At 46.3% G+C, this 22,140-nt stretch overlaps 9 protein-coding genes across 9 annotated transcripts; 4 read left to right on the top strand and 5 right to left on the bottom strand.

The window, feature by feature from the left end:
* Positions 1-233: 233 nt before the first annotated feature.
* On the bottom strand, positions 234-1,070 carry C8R40DRAFT_1032081 (putative HLH transcription factor; the record flags this gene model as incomplete). Its single annotated transcript, XM_046223227.1, has 1 exon — positions 234-1,070. One exon carries the CDS (start codon positions 1,068-1,070, stop codon positions 234-236), a length of 837 nt encoding a protein of 278 aa, XP_046092196.1.
* Positions 1,071-1,336: 266 nt separating this feature from the next.
* On the top strand, positions 1,337-2,169 carry C8R40DRAFT_1164517 (uncharacterized protein; the record flags this gene model as incomplete). Its single annotated transcript, XM_046230513.1, has 4 exons — positions 1,337-1,481; positions 1,542-1,621; positions 1,683-1,797; positions 1,850-2,169. 4 exons carry the CDS (start codon positions 1,337-1,339, stop codon positions 2,167-2,169), a joined length of 660 nt encoding a protein of 219 aa, XP_046092195.1.
* A 1,154-nt stretch (positions 2,170-3,323) lies between these two features.
* On the bottom strand, positions 3,324-4,378 carry C8R40DRAFT_1064847 (peptidase of plants and bacteria-domain-containing protein; the record flags this gene model as incomplete). Its single annotated transcript, XM_046225589.1, has 3 exons — positions 3,324-3,778; positions 3,828-4,090; positions 4,146-4,378. The coding sequence occupies 3 exons, from the start codon at positions 4,376-4,378 to the stop codon at positions 3,324-3,326; spliced, it is 951 nt and encodes a 316-aa protein (XP_046092194.1).
* A 273-nt stretch (positions 4,379-4,651) lies between these two features.
* Positions 4,652-7,674, top strand: C8R40DRAFT_1164515 (uncharacterized protein; the record flags this gene model as incomplete). The annotated part of the gene is made up of 9 exons (XM_046230512.1): positions 4,652-5,083; positions 5,138-5,161; positions 5,214-5,231; positions 5,287-6,400; positions 6,450-6,538; positions 6,594-6,632; positions 6,691-7,193; positions 7,250-7,509; positions 7,568-7,674. The coding sequence occupies 9 exons, from the start codon at positions 4,652-4,654 to the stop codon at positions 7,672-7,674; spliced, it is 2,586 nt and encodes an 861-aa protein (XP_046092193.1).
* A 171-nt stretch (positions 7,675-7,845) lies between these two features.
* C8R40DRAFT_1242443 (uncharacterized protein) lies at positions 7,846-12,777 on the bottom strand. The gene is made up of 12 exons (XM_046233573.1): positions 12,451-12,777; positions 11,940-12,398; positions 11,513-11,873; positions 10,969-11,329; positions 10,489-10,917; positions 10,274-10,431; positions 10,103-10,219; positions 9,535-10,046; positions 9,352-9,477; positions 9,124-9,300; positions 8,622-9,064; positions 7,846-8,572 (listed from the first exon to the last, which is right to left on the bottom strand). The coding sequence occupies exons 1-12, from the start codon at positions 12,673-12,675 to the stop codon at positions 8,173-8,175; spliced, it is 3,768 nt and encodes a 1,255-aa protein (XP_046092192.1). The 5' UTR covers positions 12,676-12,777; the 3' UTR covers positions 7,846-8,172.
* Positions 12,778-13,019: 242 nt separating this feature from the next.
* C8R40DRAFT_1157588 (P-loop containing nucleoside triphosphate hydrolase protein) lies at positions 13,020-16,076 on the bottom strand (the record flags this gene model as incomplete). The annotated part of the gene is made up of 10 exons (XM_046229641.1): positions 13,020-13,061; positions 13,117-13,184; positions 13,244-13,471; positions 13,528-13,642; positions 13,703-14,149; positions 14,203-15,548; positions 15,609-15,809; positions 15,874-15,936; positions 15,997-16,010; positions 16,072-16,076. 10 exons carry the CDS (start codon positions 16,074-16,076, stop codon positions 13,020-13,022), a joined length of 2,529 nt encoding a protein of 842 aa, XP_046092191.1.
* A 278-nt stretch (positions 16,077-16,354) lies between these two features.
* Positions 16,355-17,213, top strand: C8R40DRAFT_1064843 (acyl-CoA N-acyltransferase; the record flags this gene model as incomplete). The annotated part of the gene is made up of 3 exons (XM_046225588.1): positions 16,355-16,544; positions 16,603-16,911; positions 16,966-17,213. The coding sequence occupies 3 exons, from the start codon at positions 16,355-16,357 to the stop codon at positions 17,211-17,213; spliced, it is 747 nt and encodes a 248-aa protein (XP_046092190.1).
* Positions 17,214-19,133: 1,920 nt separating this feature from the next.
* Positions 19,134-20,362, top strand: C8R40DRAFT_1032466 (uncharacterized protein; the record flags this gene model as incomplete). The annotated part of the gene is made up of 5 exons (XM_046223260.1): positions 19,134-19,217; positions 19,272-19,320; positions 19,375-20,100; positions 20,160-20,276; positions 20,331-20,362. The coding sequence occupies 5 exons, from the start codon at positions 19,134-19,136 to the stop codon at positions 20,360-20,362; spliced, it is 1,008 nt and encodes a 335-aa protein (XP_046092189.1).
* A 483-nt stretch (positions 20,363-20,845) lies between these two features.
* C8R40DRAFT_16165 (uncharacterized protein) lies at positions 20,846-21,974 on the bottom strand. Its single transcript, XM_046234214.1, has 5 exons — positions 21,746-21,974; positions 21,600-21,692; positions 21,378-21,539; positions 21,137-21,322; positions 20,846-21,078 (listed from the first exon to the last, which is right to left on the bottom strand). Exons 1-5 carry the CDS (start codon positions 21,750-21,752, stop codon positions 20,990-20,992), a joined length of 537 nt encoding a protein of 178 aa, XP_046092188.1. The 5' UTR covers positions 21,753-21,974; the 3' UTR covers positions 20,846-20,989.
* Between the last annotated feature and the right edge of the window lie 166 nt (positions 21,975-22,140).

Below are 22,140 nucleotides of genomic sequence, written 5' to 3'. Positions count from 1 at the left end.
ATAGACACCTAAAACAATTCCAAAGAGAGCATAACAATACAACAATGAGAGCCTCTGTCGGGCTAGATTAAGGAAAGTTGGTGGTATCAAGTATTTGCATTACAAGTTTCAATATCGATCGTATAGTGGGTCTAAAAGAACAACACGATTAGTTGGTGCGTTGAAGATGCGAAAGAGGCACAACAACACCGACATCAATGGAGTATGAAGGATTACAGGTAGAGCATGACCGGTTATGTTCCAGTGAGATCAGCCGCTGCTTCAACTCTGGCTACTTCCTTCCGAAGCGCTTCCCTGCCCTCTTCTAGCCAGCGGCAATATTCAACTGCCCGGAAGAGGACACCACTTTTCCCTTTCGCGCCGTCTGCGTCGTTTCCAACCTTCTTTCCGGCTTTCGCCCGAGATCCGCTGCCCTTTGGCCGGCCTCGAGTGGGCATTCCTAAAGCAGGGGCATTTCCACTGGGTGCCAGAAGGGTTATAAGTTGAGCATATCCATCTCGGATCGCATTCCGCCGTTTCTGTTCCGACATGATATGGTTTAACCTTTTTTGTGGTGTAGATAACAGTGTTTTAGTGCGTGCACTGGCGCGTGACTGTGTCAGAGTAGATTGAGTAGATGTATTATCCAACATTGGCGATGAAGGTTCATCGAAGGACTGGGCAGGGGGTGTTGTGGAGGACGAGGTATGGCTAGATGATTTACTCGTATTCCGGGGAGCTGTCCTTCCGGGCTTGACTCGAGCAGTTCTTCGCGGCCGAGATAATGGAGCTGCAGGATTGGGCTTTGGAACAGTTTTCAGGTGGGGATTCGAGTACGGAGAGTGGGGAGGAAGCCGAGGAGATTCTGGTAATGGACCAAAGGAGTGATGGTCTAATGAATCAGGCTCAGTGTCCCAGATGCTGCCATCGAAACCATCCAAAAAGTTGAAGAGCTCGTTGGTCTCCGATGGAGAAAATAGCTCTGCAGAGGGCGGTAATTGCGGTGGATGTGGAAAGAGATTGGATAATTGAGGATCGAACGAAAGTTGGAAGTCAGCATAAGGCACTGGGGGCATAAGCGGTGACTGCATTCTTGCAAACTTGGTAGCAGAATGACTGTAAGGACTTGGTAAGGGCTAAGCCGTTAAATAATAATGAATCGGTAACCGGAAGCAAGTAGCCGGATTAGCCGAGGCACCGGAATAATTACGTATGACCTCCGTGAGAATTACATCAAAGCTCCGTTCCGCCCATTTTTGCCCGTTTTCTGTTTTCTCTCCTCCGACGACGGTCATTCGGTCACTCCTCCGTTCTCCAGCCCGCCCTCCGTACAGTTAACCCTAAAAGCAGTAAAAGGATGTCCGCTTTGCCTGAGGATCCCGTCCAGGACGGCCTTGATGCTCAACTTCAACAACAGCTCACTGCTGGCAACCCCGACCAACAGCCTCAGATCATTCATCAAGTTTCAAATGTCCAGACGCCTGAGACTGCTTCTCGAAAACGTACGTTGTGAAGGATTATCTAGTCATTCACAATCTCAACTGCACTCATCTGTTTTATAGCCAAAGCTCCATCTGTTCGTAGGGCGTGCAGATCATGCCATACTGGTAAGACGCGATGTAGTGAAGTCCTACCTTGCCAGGTGGGCATGAATTAACATTCCATTATTTGCCTTTTACTTAAACATGAACATTACCCCTTAGAGCTGCCTCAAGCGTGGCTTAGGAAGTTCCTGTGCTTACCCTGATCCCGATGTTCAGAGTAGCACCAACAGCAACAATAGCAGCACTAATGGTCAACTTGAGTCACCTCATGCCGGTGAGTATCACTCAATTACATACTTGTATAACATCCACTCATCTCGTCTCAGTTCCGTCCTTCGCTCCTCCAATGTACGCTGCTGTGCCTACTCATCCACCTGCCGTCTCTACTCCGGCTAATATGAATCATACCCAATACTACGACTACAACGGTCATTTTACTGGCGCCTCATCCTCCTCTTTCCGTCCTGCTAAGCGCCCAAGGCCGCTCACCGATGAAGAAACTCAAGCAATCACCCGCAATTTTTCTAGAGGCGACTTCTATGTTGGAACCAGCGCGCCTGTCAGGATCGACCCCAGGCTACCCGTACGGCTTACCTTAGGAGAGGGCGACAACGTGCACTTCACTGTGGGTGATGCGCTGGTTTGAAGCGGGACCCATGTATTAGAATGTTCCCATTGTGTATCGTCCTTATCTGATTTTTATCCAGCGTCCTCTGTGTATGTTTATGACTAGGTCTGGTTTCTTTGTTATGTCTGCTCGTAGGCGCAATCTATTTCGAATGCCTTGTAGCCAGCCATGTTGTTTTATATATGCCCTAGTGTTCGTCATTTTATTATCTGTACTCACTGTATTGCTTATAGTATATTCGTAAATGTTCAAGGTTGCCACTTTCCTTAAATCAGGTTCTCAGTTGAGACCAGAAACCGACACTGATACATGTGACTGTTAACATTACTAGTACTACGAGCCATCTCATGGGATCGATAATCGCATTGCCGTAGGTGAACATTGAGCTCACTCCGAATCAAGTCGGACGACCGTGGGGCACGTAATTACAGAGGTATGAATGATCTCAAGTTGGATTCATGATCAACCTTTCGGTTGAACGGAAACCTAAATAACTGTCTCTTCGAGATCGGACGAGAGAAGGAAACGTATCCAAAATCGAATGGAATGAGGCAGGACGTATCCGAATCTCGTTGTACTGAAGTTCATCTTACGTATACAGTCTGACATCCCTACCATAGGTGTTGCTTAGCATACAAAGTGACACCGACATCTATGTAGCGCTGAGGACGGGGCACCAGCTGGCACCAATGGGAATGAACAAGGACAACTCGGAAGGGCGTAGGTATTCCGAAAACCCTCCGGAACGATCCGACAATGACCTCTCACTGTTCGAGCATCAGGAACACACTGCTAGATGATGTGTGTTCCGGATTCGCGGTAGAGAACACACAGAGGAACATCGATAGTCCTGTAATTTCCGAGGTGCACTACATGAATGGTCATTCCGATGTCCTCAAGCTGGGTCGAAACTCTGGGAAGACTTTGAAAGAGACGGGTAGAAGATTTTTCACGTACGGTCTATCGGATCCCTTGCGAAAAATCAAGCAGGTTTAGAAGGACATTTATAATTTACCTAGTACAACAGTCAGCCCGGTCAGCGTTGCCAGCGGTTCTGGCCTAGACCGCGATTTGAGGAACCTCCGGGGTATAGAAAGGAGGGGTAGTTGCACAACTTGACTTGTGCCGCGTCTAGCCGTGTAGCACGAACTAACATGTACGAATATACTTATTTAGCCTGGTCCATTATCTAAACAGTAGGCTTCCCACAACGTTTCTCGAGGCCAATTTGTGAGCTGGAGGAACAGATCCTCTTCGGGATCCCACTTGTATTCTTCTAGTCGAGCGTTAAGAACACGGAAAAACAAGCCTCTCCCGAGGGGTGGTGAAGGGTCTGAGATCGAAGGCGATATTTGATGTGGCACGGGCACGGATGATGTAGATGAGGAAGGTGCCGACTTTGTGAAAGAAATCGCATTTGAAGGTTCAGAATCCCGAAGGATATGTGGATGGGACCATGTTTCCGATGTAGTGTCAATCCAATCAAGAAAATACGCAGTTCTCTCATAGCCAGCATCCCAATTCCAATCCCATGTCCATTTACCATTTGGCTCTGGTACGTGTTTTCCTTTCGGCGCAATCCGTTTCCAGTGAGGAGGCGAAAGTTTTGCGTGCAAACGTACGCAATCTTGACATTCCATGAAAAACAAAAGAGCAAGCAATCGCAGGATACTCACCGGCGATACCCTCAATCAGCCCACCGGGAGCTGTTCCCTGACCATTATACTGGTAGCAATGGACGATCTCGTGCGTGAGCACGCCGAGGATCTCTTCCCGTACCCTGGCATTCTTCTTATCGTCCGTATCGCCTTTGTAAGAATTGACGATATGTTTGAGAGAGAAATGAACCTCCTTCTCGGATCCATCATCGGATCCAAATGTATAGGCAACACCGTCCATAGGCCGAAGAGTAAGTGTGATGCGTTTGACGCGCTGAACACTATCAACGCGCAATCCATCAGCCAAATTATTAAACGGAATACCGAGTGACTTACGCTAAAGGAGGCTTTATCACTTGTTTATGGTTATTCCTGTCATTATCGAGTACAATACCCTCGTTCCAGCCGTAAAGCCATTTCCAGCTAGCTTCCACGGCGCTCTTCATTGCATCGTATGGGTTCGAAATTTGACGGAAAAAAAGTTCCGCACCCTGATGACCTAGATCGTCTACGCGAAAGTCAAGTCGAGGAAGGATCCAGGAATTCTTGGGTTCTGGGTCGGTAACCATGAGTGTTTGGGACAAGATTAGACCCATTTATTCGGAAAATTGCTGAGTCATCGATGGCAGAGAGACACTATAGCTATCACCAGTCCGGGTCATAGTAAACTTGCAGAACTTCTACACTGCTGCTGGCCATGGCTGTATTGTCAATGAGATTGGTAAATTCGTGTTGCATGGTCGTTGGGTAAAAGATACAATACCTTAATCATGTTATCACAGTCATGAGTAATAGACCGCGAGAGCACGTGCCTCTTCGTCTGATCTATTCATTTATCTTCCATGGAGGCCATTGACGCGTCAACGACTGGCCCAAGCTCCAGTTCCATCTCTTCACCCTCTAGTCCCCGCTCTGTTAAGCGACGGAAGCTGGACGAAGATGTTGAAATGTCTGATACGCTCATATTGAGTTCATCTCCATTGACCGAACCAGATGTATATGAAGAAGAAAAGTTATCCCTAAATCCTCTGCCCGATTCAATACTGCTACTCTCTATGCCCTCAATTCTGATACACCCACCCAACCACCAACTGCACGCGCATTCCCTATGCATGTCCCTGCTTGCTTTGAGAAGATGCCTCAAGATTCCAGGCCTAAGCCCCGATATTGAGTGTCGAGCACTGACATCTCTGGCCGAAGTAGGAATGATAATCATCGACGGAGGATTCAGCCAGCAGGAACTGCATGTTTGGGCGAATGGAATCGAACCAGAGGTACGCATATATTCTTTACTGCTCGTAGCACCACTTGGCTTAATCTCATTTTAGGTCGAGGAAGCCACTAGTAAAGGAGTAAGTGGTAGGCCGTCTTCGCTGTACTTGATGCTGACGTATCGCTCTCTAGCTGATGATAGCGCAAAAAGTTAGTCTTAACTTTAGCCAATAATCGAGGTTTCTCATCCATGACTCAAATTCAGCATCCAAGTTTACGCATATATCGCTCGCAACTGACTTTTCTTGCTGCCCAACTTGCCGTTTGGCAGAACAATATCAAATTTGCACGAATGCTTCTTCGTCGACTCCTAACCACCTATTTGCCCAGCGACCCACCACATATTATTTACACTGCTCATCTCAAATTGATCTCGCATTTGATCACTCCAATAGATGCACAGACTCGACCTAACGCGATGGCCCCCAACGGATCCCCAACGAAGCTGTCACAGGATGTCAGACAAACCATGACCGCAATACAAGCCATGCAGAAACACGCAGCCAAGTACGGTCATAACGGAGTCATCCTCTTAACGCGTGTACTTCGTCTTCGACAGCTTGTGTCCTCTGGACTCTGGGATCAAGTAAGCGAAGCATTGGCTGAGACCGAGGAGGCTCTGGAACTCGAATTCTCCAGCGAGCAAGATCCATCCACTGACCAACCTGCGGGTCAATCTCTCCGCAAAGGTTTACGCGTCACAGATCTCAATACCGTTCACATGAATCCCCCTTCGCCGACAAAACATTCCATAAATACGAAACCTTCGGATACAACTGAAGTTCGGCCTTCCTCCGAGAGTGCCTCAGCACCGGCTCCTCCATTAAAAATGTTCAACACATATTTCGAGCGCAGTATGGCACTACATACCCTCATTATCGGGGTGGTCTTTTGCACTTATGTCGGGAGGGTGTCTGATGCTTCACAGAGATTAGCCCACCTCCACGCCCTACTCGATGCAGGTGCACTACGTTTTGACAAGAAACCCTCCAATCCTGTATCCACTTCAACAATAACCTCTCCGGAAGCTTCTCCTTCTGCAGACGGCTCAAATTCCGCCAATACTACCAATATAGAAGCTACACTGCAGGAGACCCAGGAAAGCGATGACGCTGCGTGCGGAATTGTGCGAATTGCCTTGTCTGGACCGTCGTTGCCTTTGTATGTTCAGACAACACATCCAAGAATTCTTTACACCCTTGCGTTCTTGGTGTCGTGTGTAGCGAAAAAAGATCCTGTTGGGAGAAGGCCAAAACGGAAAATTTTTGCGGTCGAAGGCTTGTCGACATGGGAAAGGGAATTAAAGAAGGAATTGAATCGTGAGTTCTTTTGACTTCTTTTGAGAGCAAAATTAATGTATCTTGTAAGTGCCCTCCTTCGCCAGCATGGGCGACCTTGAAGGAATAGATTTAAGACTTGCAAAGATCAAAGCAGACTTAATGTGTGAGCTTGTAGGGGTATGACAATCGGTATGTCTCACTACGACCCGACAAGGCTAATTAACGTTCTTAGGTATCTATTATGCGTTCAGAATTCGATGCTGCTGAACAGGTATGCGCGGCTTGATCACAATTTAGTTCGAAGTGAAATTTACCCGTTTATCTGAAAGACCCTCTCGGTGCTGATAGCACACTTGCGAAACGCTGATCTTTTCTCATCCTTCGCCTGCCGCATAACCTTGCACCATGCACACTTGGCTCATGCCAAAGGCCAAACAGACCGTGCTATGCAATGCTACGAAGCTGCGGAGGCTTTTGCCGAAGAACGTGGAGACGATTTTGTTCGGGTCTCAGCTCGTGCAGGGAGGGCTTGTTTGAAAATTGGCTTGATCAGAGACAAGGAATGCTCGAAGAAGGAAAGGGAAGAAGAGGCAAAACAAACAAAACGAAAGACTCGAGCGAAAAGCAGGGAGAGGAAAGTTGGTGATGAGAACGCCATGGAGGTAGACGAAGATGCAGCGGTGGTCGAGCCAGAGACTCCTGTCGAAGAATTTGAAGATGTACAAAAATTGGCTGAAGACGTTGTAGAGGCTTGTCGTGGGATGGGCGGGACAATGTGGAGTGTCGGCAGAGTCATTGAAGCGTGTCTCACCGACGAAATTCTGAAATCAAAGTTTGACATATTTTCTTGCTCAAGTTGCTTTCAACTAAATTGTGGTTTTGGCACAGGCAACACCTTAAGTCTGCCTTATCATTCGCGTCTTCGGCAGGCGATAATCACCTCCGTGCACTGATACTCGCGCTCGTTGCGTCGCACTACTTTCACACTGCCACAGACGATGCTTTGGGCATGCTTGCTATGTGCGAGAATCTCGCTGCCGGTCTTGGAGCAACCGTGAAACCTACAACTGGGACGAACGGTAAGGAGAAAATTGGAGATGCGATTGGCAATGCACCTTTGAGAATCTGGGTCAGTGATCGAAGCCTAGGTAATCGACATCTCTTCGCGAACACACCAGAGGGCACTAACGTGGATGGTTATTCTAGAAATTTACAAGAGGACTGGAAATGCACCCGCAGCGAGGAAACAGGAAGCTGCGAATCGTGCATTACAGAGCCTGATACGAAAATCAGAAAAACGACCTGCGAAGTAGTAATCAAAGGTCTCCCTCTTTTACCCTTCTGCTTCATCAGTTGTTCACTTTTTTCGCTTTTGTTATCCTGTACCCTTCGTCGTGTAAATATTCCATCGCATTGATGTATGTATGTATGTTGCATTTGTTTGTCTCAATAACAAAGAATTGAAGCTTAAGAATTATTGAAAATGCATTCTGAAGTACATAGACATATTTATCTACAACCTATGTACATATGTTATGCCAATAAGTTATCATACAATACAAATGTATAGCCTAAATTTATAGTAGCAATGAGGACATTCCATGATTTGACCGATGGGAATAGGAGAATGATGGAAAAAGTTATAATGACTGCAGACAGCAGATAAAAAAGCGACGCCAACCCAAAAAGACCCGATGCAGAAGATGATGAATACGCGAAGACAGATAGCGACAGAAAGAAGCATTAGACAGATGGATGATATAACAGAGGAACAACAGCGGGGTGACATCAGGACATACAACGACAAGACACTATCCCCATTCATTTTCCATCTCTTTCGCCAGGAAATCTTCTTCTGCGCTCTCCGCTCCACTTTCATCGTAATTCTCATTTTCACCTTCGTCACCCAAAGGTCCTGTTACTTCCTCCATATCACTATCGTTTTCGGGACTATTCACTCGCGACCCCGCTACCCTAACCACGGGACTTGCGCTCGGTTCTCGCGAAGCAGTGCGACGAAGATTGTCGGCGCGAAGGTCGTCTGCGTGTATTGCGACCTTAAGTTTCGACATCTTTGAACGGTCCGCGGCGACTTTCTTCCTTTTGGATAATGGTGACCGTAAACCGTCTGCGTCACCATTGATACCCGGTGTTTCGGAAGGAGTCAGACTACGCAACCGTTTCCGTTTGCTTTTGGGCGTGTTGTTGGTACTAATATATATTGAGTAAATGAGGCTCGAAGCGACAAGTACCGACACACCTTGCAACACTGTTTGACTCGTCAGACCATTCCTCTTCGCTCGCGTTTTCACTGCGAATGCCGCTCCTATCACTTTTTACACTGTTCGCCTCTTCCTCCTCCTCTTCATCGTCACTCTCCATCATGGCCGCCTCTACCTCGTCATTAATGTCATTCCAATTTATTTCGTTTGCATGAAATCCTGCATTTTGACTTACTCCGAGCGCCACGCCCCCGCTTGTGGGTGGACTGTCTAGATCCCAGTCCTCATCATCGATATCTATATCCAGATCAGATGATGCCGTGGGCGGGCTAGTGCTCGGACCGGCTGCAGGAGGCAAGTCCAAGAGGTACCTCGTCTCGTCTTGTCGCTGCCAAAGGGCAACGGAATCGGTGAACCATTGCAGCCACACAACTTTGATATTGCCACGCCGACGAGCCGCATCTACCTTAACTGTACCCCTCTAGAGTTTTACAACAATGAGATTGACGGACAAGCCGAATTTCAAGAGGAGACACGAACCTTGGCTGCAACTACGTGTGTTGTGTCGGGACTCAGTTCTGTCGAGCATTTTGCACCGAACATGAGAGCCATCCGCCAAATTTCTGTACTTTCTGGTCTAGTGTCAAGCGGTATGACACTGGAAAATAAAAGATTCACGCCTTGCAATACGTTGGCGCGAATTTCGGGGATGATTCGCTGCGCAACGAAGATGAGCACGTACAAATATCCGATGTTTATGGGACCCACCGTAACATCATACAAGGGTTTGTTGGATTTTGATGATCCAGACTTTCGTTTTTGTGGTGGGTCTCCAGATTTTTTAGAGTGTGCGTCGTACGCATTATAGAACTTGTAATGTATTTCACTCAATATCTGACAAAGGTCATCACGATTAGAGTACAACTGCAAGAAAGATGTTTGAAACTGTACCTCGTTAACTCGTATTAATTCGGCGTCGTTATTCTCTAGCAACGCTTTCCGAGGAGGTGCTTTCTCTGGCTTGGTGAGTTGCTTGGAATCAGTATCGTGGCTATCAATCTTGTCCTCCGATTTCTTCTGCTGGTCCTTTTTACTGTCTTGTTCTTTTTCGTTCCCATTTTCTACTTCTTTCGGCTGCTTCTCTTCCACTCCAGGTTTATCGGAAGAAATCGTTTCTGTTTTCGAGAGTGATCCATCAGCGGCGGTAAATTGTTTCAATTCCTCCTGCATCTTGGCCAAAGGACGCTCCTGAACTTGCGCATTCAGGGTTTCAGAGTTCTTGCTGAGCATCGTTTTCTTCTCTGCTTCCGAACGTTCGATTTCCTCAGGAGTGAAACCTGTCTCAGTGGAAGCAGAAGAAGATGCTTCGACAGTAGACGGGGAAGGTGGGGTGGAAACTGTGAGCGGTTCGACTTTGGGTAGGAATGTCGAGTTGATATCCCCAATCCCTACGAAGAAATCAACTACGAGGAATACGCATAAGATGTATGGGTCACGACTGTGCAAACAAAAGTCGTACATGGAATAACTTTCAGCAAATTGGGACTCCATTCCCAAACGTCCGCACGATCGTCAATGATGACCACCATCGATGTGTCGCACGGAAACAGTCTCTGGAGGCTCTTTTGTGTAAGACCTGATAGTAAATAAGTCGAGGGGATATACAGTAGCTCGAAAAAGCAACACTCACTGCCGCTCTCATCTCGACTTAATATTCGGCCTCCAAATGCCTTTCCATCAGGGTCTATTGCTGCACATACTTCTTCAGCGTAAGCACGAGTTCCCATAGTGTACACATGCATTTCGAACAATTCTGCCATTTCCTTTAAAAAATCCTGCCAGCAAGGTCTAACACAATACTTTTAGACGTTCTTCCGATGGGGAATATGATAGTTACAAACTCACCTGGGTTTGATGTAATAGATACAACCGTCATTTTCGACGCCCTTGTTCGACAATAACTTTCCTTTAGCTCGAGATGCACTTCCTAGGGTCTCGGGGCCCAGTCTAAACTTCTTGACATCTTTGAGAGCATCCCAATTTGGATTGCAATGGTCGTCAGGATCATGATTATCTTCTGAGCCTTTCGCTGCACGCCTAGCTTCCCAAGCCTCGCCTTCAGCTATCCATTCGCCAACAGTTGGGTCTACTGTGGCGTGCACTATTGTTTGGTCTAAGTCGACTATGAGAGAAAGTTTTCGATCCTTGAGCAATCGCCGAGCTGTCTCGCGTTCTATCCGCTGAGCTTCTTCAAGCGAGACGGTAGGTCCGGAGGCTGAATGTGTCATCTGAATAGATGCCCTGGATGTATCGGAGAAGCCTATGTAATCGATACTATCACGTTTGCTTAATACGAGGCTCTTTTATGCTGTAAAAGACACTCACTTGGTCATATCCTTTCCACAGAGGACACAGAGACCATGAAGCTGCATGCCATGTTTGCAAGGTTCAATGACGACCGCTACTGGCTTCTCTTTGGCCTTTCTCTGGGAAATCACATCCCCGACATTGATATTCCAAGTCTGAAGAGTGCCGTCGATGGCAGAGTCCCAAGTTCCAAAGCGGGTCTCGGGCTGAGATCCCGGGGCTTGGCCGAGATAAACAAAAGAATAGCTGAGCAGACGTGTTCCACGAGCTATATCAGATGAAGCGGCAGTGTCGATGGATGAAATCTTGATAGGATATGGAAATGAAGACGGTAGATACACCCTCGTTGGACTGGGCTCCATGTTAATAGCCCAGTATACTGTATGTTATGTGAACGTGATCGTTCAGGTTCAAGTTGTACGGATCATTTCCTTCCACAATACTTTTCTCAACAATACATACTCGACTCTTTGTTCATTTCCCTTCATAATTTCAACACAAAGAATCTACGCTAGAGTTTATTTTCATTCTCGCAACAAGTCATAGATCAATTTCTTCGGACCGGCCACAATGAGTTTGATGCCTTTAGCTACCATTTCTCGTGTCTCTTCACTGCTCCCCCAAGGCACACGAGGCGTCCAAGCGATTAAATGGGCTCCCCAGTGGAACATTGCCATCCGAGTGATATCCTCCTCTGCTGAGTATGAACCATAAAAAGCCGATAACATCTTGGTACCAGCAGTCTTAAACGAAGGACAAAACCTCCGAAGCAGATCCACTTCTGCAGTAAACTGGCCCAAATCTAATCCGGGTAATCCAGTTTTGGACAACTCCCAATCAATGACATTGATTTTCTTCACAACGCCGGTATGAGAATCGAATGATAGCAGAATATTTCCAGGCCAAAAATCACCCATCACGAACTATTTTGCAGTTTGTGAGTCTAGTTGAATTTCCAAGGAACCTGACCACCGATTGAGCATACTCACCGTATCTCTGGCCTCAAGAATCATAGAAGACATCTTCTCTCCAACCTTCGAAATCACCTTCATCTCGTCATCCCCAATAGTCAATGGCGGATCGAAGGCAGGCAGCTCTGCTTCCCCCTTCAACGTCGACATAAGCCGACCATAGGTTGCCCAAGCCGAAATCCGCTTCCCTTCCACATTACCTTCAAACAAATCGCAGACAGCTGGATGACGTTCCCGGTTAAGAATATCATGCAATTGGCGCAAGAAAATCCCTAATTCTGAGCCTATGGTTTCGGCGACGTCCAATGTGCATTTACCATCCAGGACAAACTGCTTCAGGGTTGTCGACTGATCCCCGCAGTCGTCCATGATGATAACGGATTCCTTCTCATCAAAGAGATGCACTTTCGGTACCGTCACAAGCGAGTTCTTAGGCATGCATTCTCGAACAATTCTCAGTGCCTCCACCTCGAATTTCTGAAGCATATTGAGACACAAGAAAATGTGATTACAATGTAAATAACAGTACCTGTCGTTCAAGCGAGAAAGGAAACCTGTTCTCCGATGTAAAAACATATGGTTTTGCATGCTTGAGTACCAGCGTCGGTTGGCCTTCATGTGGCGATATTAATTGCAGACGACAAGTAAAATTTCCTGTGCCACCAGTGAGCACGTCAATTCCGGAAGAAACAAATGGTGTTCCCTTCAGGTACTCTTTCAAATCCTCAATATTGGCAAGATCTCTGGAAGACATGGCCACCAAGGTGAGGGTGTGTATGAGTAATGAACCTTCATGGCACCACGATCATTTATAAATGATGTGCGCGCCAAGGTGCGGGACCGCATTGACGGTTCTAAAGTCAACCGTTCGTTTCGTCACAATATACATAGTTCGCCTGCAGTTGTCAGGCTGTCGACAACCGCTGCCATTTTTTACGAAACACAAGCACTCTTCTTATAGAGTCAATAAGAGTGGAACATGACATGTCATTATCGGAAAAAGACAAAAAGTACAGGTTGTATATGGGTTCAAACTAGTTGAAACAACACTTGTAGCAGAGACACATTTATACGCAGATCTGTACAATTCATCCACATTTATAGCTTATCGTAGTAGGTGTCAAGAGCAGGAATTTCAGGCTAAAAAACGCAACTTCAGATACACCCGACGACCTAGAACTGCTTCGAAACATACCTTGAGACCTTTGCGTGTACGAATCTTGGTTACGACCTCCTCAATCTTGCTACCTTTGTCGAGCGGAGCTAAAAAAATGCATGTATGAGCTCGAAAGACGTCTTTGAAACATAAAATCCAGACGTACATCCGGGCATCAATTCCCAATGGTCGAACACATTCTGGGGGAAGGCCTGGCCAGACGTATGTTGTCGGAGCTCTCCGTTGAAACCGAAGGACTCGGCGACAGGGAGGTAAGCTTTGACAGTGAACATAGGAGTTCCGGGCCTTTGCTCTTCGCTGAATACTTGTCCACGACGTTTGTTCAAGCAAGAATAGATACCACCAATGCCACTCTCAGGACATTGTATTTCGACTGAGAATATTTATCAGAAAAGCGATGGTATATTGATTGCTATATAGACTACTCACCGAGGTAGATAGGTTCCTGGAGACCAGGTGTAGCGAGTAGGCAAGCGGCATAGCATGCACGCCTGCAAGTGGGGATAATCTGTCCTCCTCCACGATGAATGGCATCGGCGTGAAGCTAAGGAAAATCGATCTTGAGAATAGATAACAGAAGATACACATCATGTAAAATCCTTACGGTCACATCAAGAATGTTGAATCGCACACCACGCATGTTCTCTTCTGCACAGACACCTTCCTTTGTTGCCCACTGGAGAGCAGCAACACAAGAATCCTTGATTTCGTTAAGGTACTGGACTCCCTTCGTAACATCAACCATCAAGTTAGGACCGGTTGTGTCTGGACCGAAACACCAGATTTTTCGGGCATCGGTGACGTCCCAACCAAACTCGTCTGCGAGGATACGTGCACGGGCCTTGAAATCGTCACGAGAGTTGACTTTGCCCTCCTCAATTGCCCTCGTAAGCTCTTCGTCGATCGGCAAAGCCTTTACGTAAAGACGATTGTGTTTGTTCTGTGATTTGGACAGAGCAACAATGGAGGATTCGGCCTTGACAGTTTCACGGTAAGGTACGACAGGTTCAGAGATTTTGAGGGGGACGCCAGCATGGTCTTCTTGAAGATCCTGGAAATAACATTATTAGTATCTGGGGTATGTAGAATGGAATTATGTTGCACCTTCAAGCAAATTTCCAAGTGCAGCTCACCAGCACCAGCGACGATGTGTTCACCAGTTTCCGAAATCCATGCCTGGACACAGGGATCAGATTTTGATAGACGCTTGAGACCTTCGACGAGTTTGGGGAGATCAGCGGCATTCTTGACCTCGACAGAGACCTGCACGACAGGAGAGACGGAGAATCGCATAACTTTCATGTTGTGAGCAGTCTCCGAGGTGGTCAGAGTACCATTCTTCAGCAGGAACTGGTCGATACCAACGAGACCGACAATGTTACCAGCAGGACAATCCTCGATAGGCTCAATGTAACGACCCATCATGAGAACAGTTCGCTGGATAGACTTGACAAAGAGATCATCTTTCTTTCCGGGCAAGTAGTTAGGGCCCTGGATACGGATCTTAGGACCAGAACGAACGGTTCCAGAGAATACACGACCGAAGGCGTAGAAACGACCCTTATCGGATGTGGGAACCATCTTAGAGACGTAGAGGACAAGGGGACCTTTGGGGTCACAATCACGGATACCAATCGCAGACTCGTCATCCATGGGACCTTCGTAGAGTGTCTCGACACGGTAACGTTGAGCGGTGGCGGGAGATGGAAGGTTAATGACTATCATTTCCAACATGGAATCGCCAGCGGGAAGGAATTTACGCATGACGACCTTCAGGAGGGCTTTTCCTTCAAGATCCCGCTCATCCTGAGCGAGCTTGATATCGAGCTTTTCCAGCATAGGGCCAATAGCATCCTTTTTGAAGTTCATGACGGCGTCGAAAATTTTGAAAATGGGATCAAGAACGAACGAGTTGAAGGCACGCTCGAGGGGCTTGCCATCGGCATCGGTGTTCTTATTGGACCACTTCTTTGTCTTCGGGTTAAAGAAGTTGTCGCCCCATAGCTTGGCCATCATCTTCTCCTTGTCAACACCAAACTTCTTGGCGTAACGTGTAGCGAATTGCCGTAGGGTAAAAGCCCAACCGTGAAGACCAGAACCGAAAGCGACAGTACCTCGGTCAGGATATACCTGAACGTCACCGAGGGCTTCGTCATGATATGTAGATACAATGACGTTAACGCTCTCGACAGTACGCTGGAAGGACTGGTAGAGGGACTCCTTATCAACCTGGAGCTCGAGTAAAGCACGGTCAACCTTATTGATGATGACGACAGGCTTGATACGTTCAGTCAAAGCTTGACGCAGGACAGTTTCTGTCTGCACACAGACACCCTCTACACAGTCGACGACAACAAGTGCACCGTCAGTGACACGGAGAGCGGCGGTGACCTCCGACGAGAAATCGACGTGTCCCGGAGAATCGATCAAGTTGATCAGGAATTCATTACCTGCAGCGTGTGTTGTCAGCTATCGATGGAACTATGGATGTTCAGAGCTAATCCACATACCATCGGTTTTCTGCTTGATGGAAGGAAGTTCTTCCTTATCCACCTCGAAGTACATGGAGATGGCTGTAGACTTGATGGTGATACCACGTTCTTTCTCGTCCTCTCTTGTGTCCGTAAAACGCATGTCTCCAGCTTTTGCTGAAGCAATGATACCGGCTTTCGACACCAGCGAATCAGTAAGGGTGGATTTTCCGTGGTCGACTGCGAAAAAAAAATTGAACATCAGACAGACGCCATTAGCTATAGGATCGTTGAAGATACCTACCATGGGCGATAACACTCATATTACGGATGTTTGTGGGCTTGTCCATAAGCCCACGGATCTGGTCTGAACATCGTAGAACAAAAATGAACAGTGAACATTGAAGAAAAAAGTTTCTCTGCTTACCGACGGTGAAGTTACTGCATGGATAGGGAAAAAAAGTGAGCAGAGAAAAACAAAAAGAGCTGAGGATCAACGTACACCATGGTGTCTAGCTTTTACAATGTAAGGTTACAAAAACAGGATCGGAGAAGAAAATTGAGATTTTAGCCCAATGTAGCGGTGCAGAGCCCGAGACAATTGAGAGGGAGCGTTTGGATGAGAAATTTCCTTGCTGGTTGACAAAGGTTTATCGAAGGGATCAGAACGTGACCCCTTTATATGGCCTGCCCTCAACCGAGTCAATGCGGACCCCGGTTCCGGTGCAACTTCCGGCAATGTCTCCGAGCGATATTTCGAATTCAGAGAGATTTAGAGTCATTACATGGTTCGATCTCAATTCCACCCACTCAAAGTGAATGCAACTACAGGAGAGCCTTTTTTTCCCTTAGAAACTCATCCAAACATTATTCTCACTCCTCCTCGCTTGAGTGACATTCCAAAGCTCCCAGATCTCATGAACGATCCAGGAGTCTGTGTCTGGCTCACAGGACCACCTCATCCATATACATTAGGTGGGGAGCGGCCAGGATTTTTGAGCACTTATCTTTACTATTTAAAGATGTATAACAGAGCATGCAGAAGCTTGGGTAACGACAACTGTAGAAGAAGCAAATGGAATACTACAAGAGCTCAAAGATGTCGAAGGGAATGACACTCTCAAACTTGTCGGGGGATCCCTTATTCGATGCATACGGGAGATCAAGAAAGATGGGTCCGATGTACTTATCGGCGATATTCATCTACGTCGTTGCGAGTCAATGGAACTTGCGCCGGGCGTAAAAAACAATGGTGAACGCTTGGAAGATTCGGCCAAACTTTTGGGGTTGGTCAACATGCAACGTGAGAATGGGGATCCAGAAATTCTTTGGTCGGTAGGATGTGAGTTTGTTTTCTTCTAACGTTCGATCCCAGTGCTTCTGACTAGGGTTGCAGATCTCCTTGCTACCAGTCATGCAGGACAGGGGATTATGAGCAACGCGTTCAAGGCTGTTCTCCAGCAGTGGGCTATTCCTCGGATGGGTGTCCGTCGAATGATTGGTGAGAGCTATGTGGAAAATTATGGAAGTCGGAGAGTAATGGAGAAGAACGGTTTCGTCTTCAGAGAAATTTTAAAAGGACATGTCGAAGCGAAAGGCCAAAAGCATGATGTCTGCGTATTCGATCTGAATCTTAACGTGTAGCAAATACAGGTATGCAGGTACATAAATAAGTAGGTGCCAATCTGTGCCAATCCTATATTATAAAAGACTAACTGGGCGCTTAGCATGATTACCAATAATTGGTCAGCAGATTAAACGCCTAAATTTTACCACGAAACGGTGCTGCGGAGTCGCCGGAATCAATGCCGTGTTCTCCGGCAGTTTTTACTTTAAGTGAGGGTCAACACCACGAGTACTTTAACAGTTGAACTCTGTGACATGATACATTCATATGTATGCATTGAGTATACTGCATGCTGTGGCTGCTGCCTTATTTTACAGTATTGATATAAGAAGTGCTACAAATTGAAGAAATCACTTCAAACTTTGCAAGGCATTATGAAGAAGAATTCTGACTTAGCAAAATTGCTTGCCATCTACAAGTCTCAACTCAATACATCCTGCAGTAAACAATGATCCATGGGTTCTTGAATGTACTATCATTTGCCACAGAAATGTTGTAGTATATTACATCTGCAAAACCTGTATTTTCGGCTAAGGGTCTGAAAGCAATTGAGAGCACTTCCCAGCAGTGAAAGCACTCAAAGTGTACTGCTTTCAGTGCTTTCAGCACTGGGATCTGCTGGGATCTGCTCTCGGTGCTTAGCCGAATATCCAGGTTTTGCAGATGCTAATTACTTGGATGCTTTAGCAGGAAATGCATTCACCTATTAGAGAGCTGATAGTGTTGGTGCAAATGAAGGAGAGGACAACAACAATGAATTTCACTACCCTGTTGGGTATTTAAATAGTATCCATGAACCAGGTCTTCCACTGGTGCACCTATTATGATACTTTGAAATATTACTTCCAGGTATCTGCAATAGAACCTGACATCTGTAAAACCTGGGTTTTTGGCTAATAGCTGGAGAGCAGCTGACAATGCTCTCCAGCCAGTATCCTTGCTCTGGCAAACATCCATGTTTTGCAGATATTCATCTTGGGCTAAGGGTCTGAGAACAGTTGAGAGCACTTCCCAACAGTGGAAGCACCCAAAGCATGTTACATTCAGTGCTTGCAGCACTGGGATCTGCTCTTGGCCCTTAGCTGAATATTCAGGTTTTGCAGATGAGTCAGAGTTCTGGAAGCAGGAATATTGGGTTGTGATAAATCTGGAAAATCAATTCCCTGTATTATACTCAGTTCATCAGGTTTTGAAGAGGCACCAGATTCCAGTATGACTTACATTTGCAATGATAATAAATAAATTACAGGGAAAATCTGTAAAACATGTTGCATTTCCAAATCCTGTGTGTTTTCCAGAGCAATGGTACTGGATAATTGTCTGAGAGCACCTGAAAGAGCTTCCCAGCAGCCAAACCATTTAGAACAAGTCAAAAATACTCCAAGTGCTTAGGGTAATGGAGAGTGCTCTTCACCTGGCACCCTTGGACTGGCAAATATACAAGCTTTACAGATGTGGAGTATGATAAAGAAGGCTGTAATAAAAGTTTTGTTTGGTAAAGGTAAGTTTTATATTCAATTCATAGCAAGTCTCTAACTTTGACTTTGAATTTTAGAAGATAGACATTGCCTTACTACAAATATGGTGTACCTTGGTGTACCCAGAAGTTTTTCTAGATAGGAAAAGTATGTTGTTTGCAATGAAAATGGCTCAGAATACTGCATAATAAATATTGAAGTATGGAGGCGCAAGGCGCCGACTCAGGGGGGTTTGGGGGCTTGCCCCCAACAAGCTGTGAACCCTGCTGTAGCACACGGTGCGAGCAGAGCGAGCCACCGTGGCGAAGGCACGGGTTCTAAAGCTTGTACTAAGTAATAACCTTAGGCCAATATACTGTTCATGCTTATGTCAGCATGAATCCTTAAGCCACGAGGCGACTAATCGAACTCGTCCCACAGCGATTAGCGGTTAACTTTTCGAAACCTCTGCTGTCTATTATGCCTCCCCGTGGCAATGAAGGACTGGACTTTACCCCAATCTTAACTCACTATTTGTTTCTCTTCACGTCTCTTCTTGCCATTGTAAGTCTTATGTCTCGTCTGTTTTGGCATTGACAAAATTTCACGCCTTTTCAGCTTGCATGGTTCATAGCATTCATCGGTCAAATTATTGCGACTGCTAGTCGTGAGTGATACCACATTCCATCCCAAAATCAAGTCTCTTGATTGTTCTGCACAGGCGGTAATGGCGATGTCGGAGTTTTATGGTTCGCAATATTCCTTCAACTTGCTCTTATTCTCGGCGTCCTCTATACCCTAGCAAGCGATTCTATAGCAATGCACCGTTTCCAAATATCAGTATTTGGTGCAGTCGCCATCGTATTCGCTGTCAATGGTGTACAAGCTGGTATTTTTACCGGTATAGGTTCGCTCGATGCAATGTCTGTCGGATGGCTCATCCTTGCCATGGTTGACATTGTGTGGGTCTTGTACTTCACCTCAGAGGAAGACTCTCTAGCGCTGCACATTTTCAATTCTATGGGCACAGGCGGCCTAACTCCTCCATCAAGACGTCGCAGGACTCGGGCACAATCTGTGCATAACGTCACCAATGGATACGGAGGCTACGCCTCTGGAGGCGGGATCGGAGCGCACGACGTGCCTTACAATGGGAAAATGGTTAGTGGTATGGGTAGCGGAACTCTGGCGAGTCCAATTGGTATGGGCAACACTGCACTTCGGAGTACAAAGAGCTTTGAACCTAGTCCAGATGCTGCGACGCGTAGCTTGGGAGGAGGAAGCATTACTAATGTTCCTGGTGGCGGAGGACCGGGATCAAGTAGTGGTGGAGATAATGGTCCCAGCTCACCGCTTATGGCTGGTGCTGGTGCAAGCGCGCCGCAGGCTACACCAACAGATCCCGCCGTTGCAGAATACATCTATAAAGCAAAAGCCCTATACACATGTGCGTGACTCTCATTTCTTGTCCTTCGATCATTGTCATTTATCGAGTTATGCGTTTAGATACCCAATCACCCGATGACCCGAACGAGATATCCTTCAACAAAGGTGAACTCCTTGATATTATGGATACGCAGGGCAAATGGTGGCAGGCCAAAAAATCAGACGGGACGGTTGGAAGTGAGTTGAATTCTGATTCTTTCTATCTGTTTGCTTATCAACATCTGTTTCCAGTCGCTCCGTCAAATTATCTACAGATTATATAACGATGATGATAACCTGCCTTTCGTCCTCACAGCTTTGCCTTCATCTTTCTTACGATTTTATGTCTACCACACTCGCGCTACATAATACTCAAGTGGAATACCCCGGCACTCGGACATCTGCTTGGACAATGACTATATAGCTACGAGATAACTCCGACCCAGTGCCAGAACCCCCTACTCCACTGCTCCCTATATTATTTGTCTGTACACCATGTTGGTCTCTGCCTCCCACTTTTCCGTACTTATCCAAGTCTATCTTTCGTTCCCCCTGCTGTGTTACCTGTTTTTTGTACGCGTTTTCGCAATGCCAACAAAGTTTTTGGTTACTTCGTACCTTCATTCCCGCATCTATGAATTGCCTATGAAAAGCACCTGGTGTGCATAGCGTCGACAAAAGGACGTTGAAAATTGTGGGTACTACATAATACAGCGTTTGCAATCGAAGAAGTAAATATCTAGAGATAGGAATGAATACAACAAGAATTACAGTACACTACATAGATTTAAGATGTCATTGGGGGAAGTGACATTAGAAGCATTAACATTAAAAACATGGGGATCATAACGCGTTGAACCAGTAGGAGGAGTGGAGATTTGCGGAATGGTGTTCAGAATTGAAGAGGCACGTTATACTTTGTACATTGAGACGTTCTTCCTGGCTTTGAATTCTACCAGGTGGAACAACATCCCGAACATTAGGATAATCGACAGACCCCCTGCAAATTCATTACGATCAGTATTGTTCATTACGAAGGTGCACAAGACAAAACTTACACAATGCCCAAGCAATCCCTTGCATTGCAACGACACGTGCACAATGGTCAGAATATACAGCCCAATTCGGGCTGAATGAAGAGCTTGGTTTATCGCAGGTGAACGATTCAAACGGCGAAACATGGAAAAGAACACCAGCACCGGTTCCCCAGAAGACAGCGAGGACAAAGTTGACAAAGATGTTCACTACGAAAACACAGAAGTAAATCTTGTGTCGATCTAACAGATTGTCGAGACTTACAGCCCATGCTGATGAATGCGTGCCCAATAATGTACAATAGAGATGCAATACTTGTGAAGAGTAAAATACCCAAATCATGCTTGAATTCCGCAGATGGGTAATTGGTTTCTGAGTTGCCACCTTCGTGGAGGAGATCAGATACCAGACCGAGTTCAGCGCCGGCTGGAGAACAGATCGTTTGAGTATGAATAAGTGATCTCAATGTAGGTAGAGGTGGCTTACTCAATCCGAACAAAAGCGCAAATGCACAGGCGTACAGCCAGAATTTTTTGGTCTTGTAGGTGCTTATGGGGGCATCTTTCTCGCCGTATTTTCCTTTGTCCCGATATAAGCTTCTACTGTGATAGGGGAAGAATTAATCGGCGTACCAGCCATAGTTGATGTTTTCAGAGGGTTTAACGTGAGGTAGGAGTCGATGTGAGAACCACAATAAGAACTGTGATTCACTGGTGGGTTGGAATGATTATGTAGTTACGAGTAACTGTCGAGCTTAGGAATAACTCATGGCATTATATAGCAACCAGTGGAACACATAGATGTTCGATGAGGTTCCAAGAGTAATCGAGTCATGGCAGATCGCAAACATCCGGGAGGATATTTTCGGACTCGAAGATAGAGCGGTTGTACTTTCTTACTAAGAGTGGTTGACAAAATCAATACGATGCCGTCGCCTGACGATAGGTGGTTTAACTTTTTTTGAGTGATACTTCGTTAACTCTGGACCGGTCCTGAGCTCAATGGCATCTGGGAACGTGAATTCATT

Source organism: Lentinula edodes, assembly GCF_021015755.1.
Source record: "Lentinula edodes strain Le(Bin) 0899 ss11 chromosome Unknown C8R40scaffold_1, whole genome shotgun sequence".
NCBI lineage: Eukaryota > Fungi > Basidiomycota > Agaricomycetes > Agaricales > Omphalotaceae > Lentinula > Lentinula edodes.
Note: the sequence above shows the minus strand (reverse complement) of the source record. Positions and strands in the feature narration are given on the sequence as shown.